A 10,844-nucleotide genomic window follows, 5' to 3' on the forward strand; every position below is an offset into this window, starting at 1 on the left:
CAAGCTAACCCATATTTGTGGAATCAATTTTGAACAGCATCTAAACAATACCGCCTAGATAGGGCGAGGTTGACCATCGCCAATGTCCCCCGGGGGGGGGGCAGCAGAAAGGAAGAGCAAAACATGTTCCTCACATTCTTGACACGTTTGTTCTCCTTCAATAAATCGATAAAAAGGATGTTTGGGCCGTTACTTCGTGTGCAAAATGCGGCCCTCATCGTCAAGGCAATAAAAATATCTGCTGTGATACGGAAAAGGATCGGAATTATGAAATAGAAAAATAGCCCAGGGCCACAGTCAACGAGTCATCTCTTCAACGATGGACACTGCACAGAGTTTGACGAAAGGCGTTTTTATTGTTGTAATATTAACATCATTTATAACTCAAAAGGTCTGATTTCATCTACCTCATCACTTATAATTTTATCATACGCACACATTCCCCCTACAGGACAGGAAACAAACTGACCAGCCACTCCCTTCGAAAATCGTCTTTGATTTTGGTTCACTTCCGTCCGTCCGTCCGTCTGTCCGTTCGTTTTTTCTATATCCGAATGTACACACCAAAAAAATACTGGCCCGTCTTGGAATTTCGGTTCGCCAACGAACGAATGTCTTATCTTGTAAACGTTGTTTATTTTTTTCTTCTTGAGCGTCCCTTTTCCACCTTCATGCTCGAACACCATTCAACCGAAAGCAACACCATACCAAACGATCGCAGGGCGCTCGCGCATTTAGAATATCGATGTGAATGTTACCCAAAAAAGGGACAGTACGATTGCGTTTAATTGCGTACGGTGCGGCTGCTTTTGGGGCGTAGCTGGTCAAACGTGACTCGTGCCGTGCGTAAAAAAGTGAGGCAATGGTTCGCCGCACTGTTTCCGGTAAGATACGCGACCGTTCATTGCTTCAATTTATCGAGGTCAACATTTTTTTGCCGAGACTTTACTCATTTATAAGAAAATTTACCTCTCATTCTACTAAGATTACTACTAGTCTAATGGTCAGTTTAGTTCCAGTGCCTAACACGAGAGTAATGATGCCATAACGTGTAATTATCCCATAAAAACATCACCTTTGCTTCATGTTCTACTACAACCCTCTACAACGTGAATATCATTTCGTCATCCGTTGCGAGCGAACGAACAAGCTTGTACCGAAAAGTAATTGATCACTACGTAGCCATCCGACAGGCGATCAGCTTCGATACGTGAGTTGAATCGGTTTGGGTTTAAGCTTATGTAGTTTGATTTTGCTGAACCATACGCAGTAAATTTACTCGCTGCGACCGTTTTAGTGGCGCAAAATCCTATTGTAAGAGTGTGGAAATTTGAATTCAAACTACTTCCGCAAGGTCAAACGAACGTGGCTGCGCATGCCGGTTCGCGCGTTCTGCGCAAAAACTAAAGCCCCAACCAAACACAAGTTATTTGTACTAGTCGCTATCATCGTCGTCGTTATTATCATCGTCAGCACCGTCGTCGGTTGTGGTCGGGCGTGAGCGGGAGCCGCACGCGCGTCGAGGCTGAGTCACTGGCTCTCGCAACGAAATCACTATGGGACATTGGCATCTAACAATTATTTTCCAATAGGAATGAGTCACTATTTGAAAACAAACCGAGCCAACATTTAATCCAGTTGTTCTTCTCAACTCACCTCCCACTTACTACAGCTGCCACGTGGAATTATTACACCACCGTTTCTAACACTGATCGGTAGGATTTTGCCGATCGTCGTTTGCCCTTAGTGCGTCAGGCGCCGGGCGAGAGAGAACGCGGGTGCTTTTAGTCCGTCAAAGCTTCTTCTATCGGTTGACCGACGATCGCGTGTGCTAGTCTGTCCTCTCCGCTCTTCAACGCTTGTGTGTTTGCGTGCGAGCCACAGCTGAGGCTACCGACCGTGGTGACACACCAGGCGGCTTTATCGGTGGTACGGCATTCCATTCCTACGCGCCTGCCTTAGTGTGCCGGATCTAACGTTCGCGGTTCTTCGTGTGCATCATTCGTTTCGTTACTGTTTTTGTGTGTGATCGAAGAGTAGTAGAGAAAACGGGAGATATAGAGAGAGGGAGAGAGAAAAAAGGAGCCTAAAAAGAAGCAAAACAAACAGTGGGGTGGCCAAAGGTACACAAAACCCTAATCATGCGTCTCTCGCCCGTCAGCTGATCCGATGCAGTGTGAGTGTACTGTGTATGATGGGCACAGAATTCCTGCAGCCATGCGTTATCAGAACCGCATGCCCGCACACGATTACGTGTCGGGAGCGGTGACGGGCGGCAAAACGCAACCCAAGAATGTGATTGTGTGTCTGCGAAGCGCCTAGGTGTGTTTGTGTTTCGTTAAGACAGGTGTGCGTACAAGCGCTTACAAAAAAAACACGCACAATTTCGGGCAAGGAATTTTCATGTAAAACCGTGTACTCGTGGTGATTTGAGACATAATTTTAAAAAAAAACTTATTTCGTGCAGTGTAGAGAGTGTAGAGTACTCTACTAATATCTTAGTAATTCTAAGCCTACGCTACTCATCGAGACCGTGCCGTTGCCTTGAATGTCTCATCGATCGTTTGTGCGAAACCGTGATCGCTCGGTGAGTAAGCTGGACCGGATAAAACGTTTTCCAATACACGCACACACAAAAAAAAAACAACAATCCCGGAACGGATAGTTTGTTGTCACAATCAGTCCAGTCATCTGTTGTTGCCTGCGGTACAGAATTCATATCCGCAAGGTATCGCACAATTGCAGGAGAGGCTACTAGTGCAATGCTGGGCCTGAAATGGACAAGCAATTCATGTGTAATTATGATTGTAGCTGCATTTAAATATCGTATTTACTTGACACGTGCAACAGTCGTGGCGCTTGTGGCGATCGTTGTTTTCGTTCGACTTGACGACAACAGATTAGTTTAAGCCTGGAAAGATCTTATCTGCAATTGCAACATTGTAAAAATTCATTGTTTTCATATCACGAACCTTGCTCCGTAATTTGTCATTCAATGCAACGAACTTCCGATAACATTGTTACCATTTGTGTTATCGCATTTACTTAGCCTTGTATTGATGGACAAAATAATTATGAAGAATAACAGTGATAGTATAGAAAAAAAAGGATAGCACATTTTGAAATGTAAACCATCTCCCATGCTCACACCGCATGCTAATTACATACGTACATACAAATACAATACGCAACGATACGTTCGATAGACCGAATGTAACACGTTTCCTACTCTTTCGCTTCCTCCACTCATCCATAAAACAGAATGCACTGCGCCATTGACAGCCTGCATCGGAAAGGGAAGGGCGGGGTGTTCGCTATCAGTGCCACCACCGCACTAGTCATCCATTCGCCCGCGACCGCTCACACACAAACCGACCGACGACGAAGACGCCTGGCCTATCGGATCTCGAAGCGAACAGGCTACGGCAAAGCAGCAGGCAAGAAGTCAACCGCGAACACCCCTCTACGCAGACGATAACGGCCGTCCCCCGAAGGAACTCCCACAGGCAGTAGAAAGCAATCGGACCAACCGAGCAAGCGTGTGCCCCTCAGTCTCGCATCGGCCCTGGACCGGAACAGGGGCAGCAGGCCGCGATTACAACCCGTGTGATCGCGATCGGTCGGCACGATCATCATTTCAATGAGTAACAAGGATTGCTAGTAGGATCGCAGACAAGTGACAGAGGATGACAACTCGGGAGAATCGTGGGCAAATTCTGCCCCATCTAGCGGCAGCGCTACTGCTCGTCGCCGGTACCATGTGGCCACCTGTTGAAGCGAATGCTTCGGACGACTACTACGACTATGGCGGTAGTTCACAGGAGGGAACGATCGAGGAAATTGTACAGTACGCACGGTCAACCCCGGAAAGTGACAGTTACGTCGTGTCCGTGGTGGAGTTTCACCCCGAACCGATGACGATGCCGATCGAGCAGCGAACCCAGCTGCATCTGGCCGAGTACAGCCGGCTCATACGCTCTCCGGAAGCAAAGGTATGTCTCTGCGTGCGCATGCCAATGTCCAATGTAACGGACGGGTCGTTTTCATTCATTCTTGGGATTTAATTGCGCGCTCTTATCAGCAGTAATGGCAGTAAACAAGCGATCGTCCATCCACTGTCCACAGTCACCAAGTGTGAACGGACGTTGTGGGATCACACACACACCCCTCGAACGCATAATGATGTGCAGTTTTTGTTGACCAATTTTTTTGACTAATTAGAATGTCCTAATCTCTCAACGAACGTGCGTTGTAAATGGTTACAGGCTCTCTGTTTGGCGATGTCGTTTTGACAAGCAGCTTAACATCGTAACTTATAAGCTCAGTTGCAACTAGTCCGTTAGTCGTTAGATCGTTCAATGCTACCGTCCGTACCGTCCCCTTCAGCAAACTTGTTTCTCTGTTTGTAAAAGCACTCAGATGTACTCGCAGCGTGTCCGCGCGATAAGTGACCGCAGCAGCGCAGTCTCCAAAGTAATTCTAATTTACACTCTCATTTGCTTTGCTACTTTCAGCCCGCCGACATTATCGTGTTCCCGGAGCTGACGCTCAACTCCCTCTCCGACACAGTATTCGTGCCGGATCCGGCACAGCGCGTTGCGCCATGTGACGATCACGGCACCATTCTAGTCACCCTGTCCTGTCTCGCCCGCGAGGTGCGCAAATATCTGGTGATCAACCTGTCCGAGCAGTTCTATCTGCAGCAGCAGGCCGAAACCGTCCGCTACAACACGGACGTCGTCTTCGACCGGACCGGTACGGTCATTGCGCGCTACCGGAAATACAATCTGTTCAAGGAGCCGGGTACTAGCGTGACGGCCGCACCGGAGCTAGTGAGCTTCGAGACGGATTTCGGTGTACACTTCGGGGTGTTCACGTGCTTCGACATTCTGTTCGCGCTGCCAACGCTCGAGCTCGTTAAGCACGGCCTGCGGGACTTTGTATTTCCCGCCTTCTGGACGTCCGAGCCGCCGTTCCTCAGCTCGACGCAGATCTTCGAGAGCTGGGCGTACGCGAACGATGCTAACCTGATCGTTGCCGGTACGAACTATGGCCCTTCCGGGGCAACCGGTACCGGAGTGTTTAATGGGCGCAATGGAGCGCTGCTCACACACTACACCGGTGTACCTACGCGGGCCCTCTACACGGTGACAGTGCCCAAGTCGGGCTCGGGTAATCACACCCGCTATCACTCGCTGACGAGCGACGTGCTGGAAGTGCCGATAGCCGAACCGAGCGGCCATCGTCTGCCCGGGTACGAGCTGAAAAATGTCCGTTTGGGGCGCGACTTTCTCGAACAGTTTACCACCATCCAGCTGAACCCGATCTGGCAGCAGGAAACGATCGGTCAAATTGTGTGCAGTGGCATGTTTTGCTGTGACTTCTCGCTCAGCCTGACGGTGGATGCCGAGCGCGACCAGACGCACCATTACCGGCTGGCCGTATTCGATGGTGTGCGCACCTTCCAGGGCTTTGCCGATGCGCACGTGTCGATTTGTGGCGTGATCGGCTGCGCGAACCAAAGCATCGCGAGCTGTGGGCTGATGCTGCAACACAACTCCGAGTATCTGCAGTTCAATTCCATCTCCATTACGGGACAGTTCATCGCCAACGGCACGCTTGCCATGCCCAACACGCTCGACATGCGCATGTACTCGTATGACGCTAGCCATTACGCTTTTACCGCCGAAGTCAAGTAAGTCGGGTCTTGTGAGACCGCAGGTTTCGTGTCTCTTACTTTCAGGTAAATACTAAATCATCCATCTCCTTCGCAGCTACTCTACCAACGTTCAGATTGTGACGATGAACCTGACCACCCCGATCAGCGACATGCAAACGTTCGGTATCTATGCGTTCAACCACAAGGAGTTTGAGTTCTACAACCCGATCGAGCGACCCGGCGAGAGCACTCCCGAACCGGACCCGGACGATGATGGAGGTGCCATCGCCGGCACCCAGCCTACCGCTGCTATGCTGCTCCTAGCAGTAGCGCTGCATGCCATCTGGCAACGGATCGCTGCGTAATCGTAAAAAGAATGCGGGAAGATGATCCTTCTCCCGCACTCAATGTTCCTGTGCAGTATTTTTTCTCGGCCAAGCCTGTTCACCCTCGAGCGCTATTGCAGGGCTTGGCAATAGCGTGTGTTGTGCCATTATATTCGTCAGTAGATAGCGTTAAATGAGTACCAAAAAAGACAATTCACTAACCTGTTTCGAAGGTTCCGCCATTGCGTTGGGGAGGGGAGGGGGAGGGGTAGAAGATGTAAGGGAGCTGCGTTTGATAAAGAAAAAAAGTTGTGATAGTTAGTGCCTTTCAAGATGTAGATACCTTCTATACGATAATCAAAGTGCAAGGTGTTTTCTTTTCAAAAAAATAACTTACCGTTCGGATATTTCAAAATGTTAACATCACTTTTTTAAGGACTGTTCTTTTCTATATCCTACCGTGAATACGTAGTACCAATGTTATCTTTATCGCGTGTCCTTATTTATTGGTCCTCGTGTGAAATATCTTTGAAGTAGGTGCCCACACGGGGCTAAATACATTGTAAATCACGTTATGTATATATTTAAATATCGCAATAAACGGAATCATTAAATAAAATAATTTTGATTTTGCTCCCTCAAAACCTCTCACAACGAAAACGATCGCCAGCGAGTGAAAATCACAGCGATTTGGAGCGTTGGCGAGCACGTGAAAACCGTTTTTGGCCTCCGATCGCCCTTTATTTTGACTTTACGATTGCTTCTGCCCGGTGAAAAATGTACACATATTTTCGCGCGACATACCTACCCCTCGACAAACGTCAAACCTGAGCTCGTGAAATTTCCGTGTGTTTCCGAAGAATGTCATGAGCCAAAACCAGAAAACGCGTGTACGTGAAACAAACCAAAACATTCGGCGGCTCTGGGTGTTTTTGCAATAGTTCAACTGAATTATCGGAAAAATAATATTCTCCACCTCATGCAACATGATTGCCAATGATCTGTTTCGTAAGCTTTCGTGTGGTGCCAAATTTTCCAACAAAAACAGGCTCCCGGTCAAAAGAAAGGTAAGGTTAGATTGGCTGCCCTCATCACTGCACGATCGCAGGTTGTTATATTTCATTGCGGTGTTCATTTTAGCTTGAAAATGGCAGTACAACGAGCCTCCCAAAATTGAAGGTATGCATTAAGGAGGAAACGGACACCGGCCGCAAAGTGAAGGCTTCCAAAGTGACGAAATCACTGGTAGCAACACCGGTAGAGGATACGCGAATAAAAAGCGAAGATTCTTCCAGTGACGATTCGGGAAGCGAACAGGAGAACCGGGAACAGAAAAAATCAGAGCAACAAAAAAAGATTGTACCTCCGGAGAAGGTCGAGCTGATCAATCAGCTTCGCTTGAATCGGCTGCGAAACCAGCTCAAAATCCATGTGAAGAAAAGTCGACACAGCCCCGAAGTGCCCAACATCATCGAATCGTTCGATCAGCTCAGCACTGACTATGGTGTGTCGAACCGGTTGGTGGCGAACATTCAGAGCTGCTACAGCACACCGACACCGGTGCAAATGCAAGCCATACCGATACTGCTGAAAACGCACTCGCTGCATGCCTGCGCTCCGACCGGGTCGGGTAAAACGGCCGCCTTTCTGATTCCTATTCTACACCATCTGAAGAAACCAATGAAGTGCGGGTTCAGGGCGCTTATCATTTGTCCAACGCGCGAACTGGCGAAACAGACGCAGCGGGAGGCACTGCGGCTCGGCGATGAAATGAACCTTCGTACGCACGTCATACACATGGTGGACGACCCGAAGAAGTGTGATTACAGTTTCGCTAGCGGCCGCAGCTACGATATACTGGTGACGACCCCCAATCGAATCTGCTATCTGCTTTCGCAGAATCCTCCGAAAATCGATCTTAGCAAGTAAGTACGCCAATTTTAAATTAGTTCCAGCACAAACGCTTCTGGCCGGATAAAAAAGGTAAAGAAGCTCACACTCTGTAACCCTACTGTGGCAAGTCACAGTTGGCGATTGGTCAGATGGGTCATCTGCACGCAGCAAAGTACAGTGTGCGAACGCACTTGCACACAAGCGCACAATTCTAGTGTTGCCGTACAGTTTCTAAGAAATCACGAATTTATTGTGCCCCGGGCTGATTCTATGCTAGGTGCTGTTAAATTATTTAGAAAAAATACTGTTTTTTTCATCTTGAAAATGTTTATATACAAGATTTAAGGCAGTGGTTTTCAACCTTTTTGTTGAAGTTTTTCCTCCCATGTAGGGTCCATGTAGGATTTCATTCCCCACTCACAAGTTCATGAACAGGGGGAAAAAATGGCAACCCATGGTATTTAGCGAATTTATGATCAAAAATTCCCCAGCAGTTGAAAACCGCTGTTGTAAGCAGCTCTTACAACGGATCTGTGGCAGGGTAAAAAAAACATGGTACGCATTACATTTTGTAGAATTCGTTGTTCCCGACTCATTTATCAAACTCCATCCTAATTCGACCACCCATTCTCGAGACAGGCAACTCTAAATATTCTGTTCAAGACCAATGTTCAAAATGGGTTCAATTTATTGACCGATTTGGAATCCAACCCTCCAAAGCAAAAGCCATGGGGTTGCGGATATTGTATTTTTTTCACGACCGGATGCAGACGCTTCCGACCGAGATAGTACACTGAATTTAAATTCCTTTAATATTTTACTAAAACTTTTACTTTAAAACTTTTAAAAGATACTTTCGTCATCCCAGATCCTGGTACACGCTGATGATAATAGACATTGATCTGCGGCTCTCGTATGTAGCTGAAACTTACCAAGGTATCAAGCAAGCGGCAGACAACCTCGGGTTGCAGATAAACGAGGCAAAGACCAAACTGATGGTGGCAACACCAGTGGCACTTCTAAGAAGTCCAAACTTCCGTAAGGGTTACGAACAGATTGTTGAACGCACTTTTGAATTCGTCCAAGATTTCACCTCAAAAGTCAAAGGTCGCGCGCAAGGTTGCTGGCTGCCAACCGGTCATTTTATACCATGAGAAAACAGTTCACCTCAAAGAATTCGTCGCGACGGACGGGAATTCGATCGCACCTATATAGTGCTGGTACTCACATACGCATCTGAGACATGCACAATGTCCAAATCTGACAAAACCCCGTACATGTGGAGGGATGTACAACGACCTTACGGTCGTGCAGCGCATGGAACCAGATGACCCAGCTCGTATAGTCGTTTTAGGTCACTCATAATGGAAAAAATTACAATTCATTGAAAAACGGCTAAACTAACACAGCACCTAGCATAGAATCAGCGCGGAACAAACACATCGCTCAGCACATTAAGAGTGTGGAACTGTTCGAAGGAACAAGTAGCACTACATGGTTCGCAAAATTAATGTTGATTATACTAATGTTTCTTTTAGCATTCAATGGGTTGTGATAGATGAGGCGGATAAATTGTTTGAGGATTGCAAAAACTCGTTCCGCGATCAGCTCGACACGGTGCTGACGGCATGCAACAATCCGAGCAAAACGATAGCCCTTTTCAGTGCGACGCAAACGCGAGACGTCAATCTGTGGGTAGCAAAAAACGTTCCCAACCGCATCCGGTTCTCCATCGGCCTCATCAACGGTGCGGTCGAGCTGGTGGATCAAAAGCTGCTCTTCACCGGCAGCGAATCAGGCAAACTGCTTGCCTTCCGCGAGATGGTAGCGCAAGGGCTGCACCCACCGGTGCTCGTGTTTGTGCAGAGCAAGGATCGAGCACAGCAGCTGTTCACCGAGCTGATCTACGATGGGCTCAACGTGGACGTCATACACTCCGATCGTACGCAGCGCGAACGAGACAACGTGGTGCGCGCCTTCCGTGAGGGTAAAATTTGGATCCTCATCTGTACCGAGCTGATGAGCCGCGGTATCGACTTTAAGGGTGTTAATTTGGTTGTCAATTACGACTTTCCGCCGTCCACCATATCGTATGTCCATCGTATCGGACGGACGGGTCGCGCCGGTCGACCCGGGAAAGCTGTCACCTTTTTCACCAAAGACGATACGGTTAATCTGAAAAGGTTTGGCGAAAAAATGCGACCCCATTGATACGATTGTTTGCAACGCGAATGCTCTAATCGGGGTTTTGTTTGTGTTTCTTTTTCTGTAGCATTGCACAGCTGATAAAATCTGCAGGTGGGGAGGTGCCGGACTACATGCTGCAAATGCATGGTAGCTCGAAGAAGGCACGAGACACTCTAGCTCAAAAAGCACCGAAACGGGCCATGATTCGAACGATTCCTACGTTCGAGCTTCAACAGCTCCAGCGCAAGAAGCGGTTTGTCAGCAAAAGCAAAGGTAAAAATAAACCTCTCGTGGTTAGTAGTAACAGTAGTAACAAAAGTGCAAACGCTGGTAAATCAAAGCGTTCAAAGCCGTCAGCGAGCAAAAAATAAAAAGTGCGGCACCATTATTATATGCATTACAAAGCTAAATTATAGTTCACTGGATTGCATCCAAGTGAATAGCCTGAAAATTGTAAAAAAATTGAGAAAGAACAATTTTAACCCTCCCCGCTGATAATCCCAACTAGGGAGAATTAACGTCTTTGGGGCGTGACATTAATTCGTCGCATTGTAGGGCCTATAATTCAACGCGTCGATTGCCATTGCAAACGGTATGTGTCAGCCTCCGACACAGTGCATGGCAGTTGACGAGTTGAAGGTGAACATAAGATCGAACCCATAGACCCCATAACTTCATGAAAATACTTACTACAACACAACCCTCTGATCTGGACTCTGATCGACAACGTTTGATGAACCAGAAAAGGAGGACACTAAATAGGACTAGTGGACAAGACT

General features: G+C 47.6%; 2 protein-coding genes across 4 annotated transcripts; both read left to right on the top strand.

Moving 5' to 3' along the window:
- The first annotated feature begins 1,814 nt into the window (after nucleotides 1-1,814).
- On the top strand, nucleotides 1,815-6,607 carry LOC120954724 (vanin-like protein 1). 3 transcript variants are annotated; one of them, XM_040374894.2, is made up of 4 exons: nucleotides 1,815-1,929; nucleotides 3,262-3,992; nucleotides 4,515-5,695; nucleotides 5,775-6,607. In XM_040374894.2, exons 2-4 carry the CDS (start codon nucleotides 3,687-3,689, stop codon nucleotides 6,022-6,024), a joined length of 1,737 nt encoding a protein of 578 aa, XP_040230828.2. In that variant the 5' UTR covers nucleotides 1,815-1,929; nucleotides 3,262-3,686; the 3' UTR covers nucleotides 6,025-6,607. The 3 variants fall into 3 exon arrangements, with proteins under 3 accessions (XP_040230828.2, XP_040230826.2, XP_040230827.2); XM_040374892.2 differs by having other exon boundaries at nucleotides 1,824-2,587; XM_040374893.2 differs by having other exon boundaries at nucleotides 1,824-2,176.
- A 230-nt stretch (nucleotides 6,608-6,837) lies between these two features.
- On the top strand, nucleotides 6,838-10,453 carry LOC120954723 (probable ATP-dependent RNA helicase DDX52). Its single transcript, XM_040374891.2, has 4 exons — nucleotides 6,838-7,052; nucleotides 7,126-7,910; nucleotides 9,417-10,061; nucleotides 10,151-10,453. The coding sequence occupies exons 1-4, from the start codon at nucleotides 6,972-6,974 to the stop codon at nucleotides 10,434-10,436; spliced, it is 1,797 nt and encodes a 598-aa protein (XP_040230825.2). The 5' UTR covers nucleotides 6,838-6,971; the 3' UTR covers nucleotides 10,437-10,453.
- Nucleotides 10,454-10,844: the final 391 nt, after the last annotated feature.

This window comes from Anopheles coluzzii, chromosome 3, assembly GCF_943734685.1.
Source record: "Anopheles coluzzii chromosome 3, AcolN3, whole genome shotgun sequence".
NCBI classification, from domain to species: domain Eukaryota; kingdom Metazoa; phylum Arthropoda; class Insecta; order Diptera; family Culicidae; genus Anopheles; species Anopheles coluzzii.

Coding starts and splice junctions, on each gene's coding strand:
- LOC120954724 (XM_040374894.2), top strand. CDS start 3,687: ATGACAACTCGGGAGAATCGTGGGCAAATTCTGCCCCATCTAGCGGCA. Junction 3,993..4,514: donor TACGCTCTCCGGAAGCAAAG/GTATGTCTCTGC, acceptor TGCTACTTTCAG/CCCGCCGACATTATCGTGTT. Junction 5,696..5,774: donor GCTTTTACCGCCGAAGTCAA/GTAAGTCGGGTC, acceptor TCTCCTTCGCAG/CTACTCTACCAACGTTCAGA.
- LOC120954723 (XM_040374891.2), top strand. CDS start 6,972: ATGATTGCCAATGATCTGTTTCGTAAGCTTTCGTGTGGTGCCAAATTT. Junction 7,911..9,416: donor CCGAAAATCGATCTTAGCAA/GTAAGTACGCCA, acceptor TGTTTCTTTTAG/CATTCAATGGGTTGTGATAG. Junction 10,062..10,150: donor GATACGGTTAATCTGAAAAG/GTTTGGCGAAAA, acceptor CTTTTTCTGTAG/CATTGCACAGCTGATAAAAT.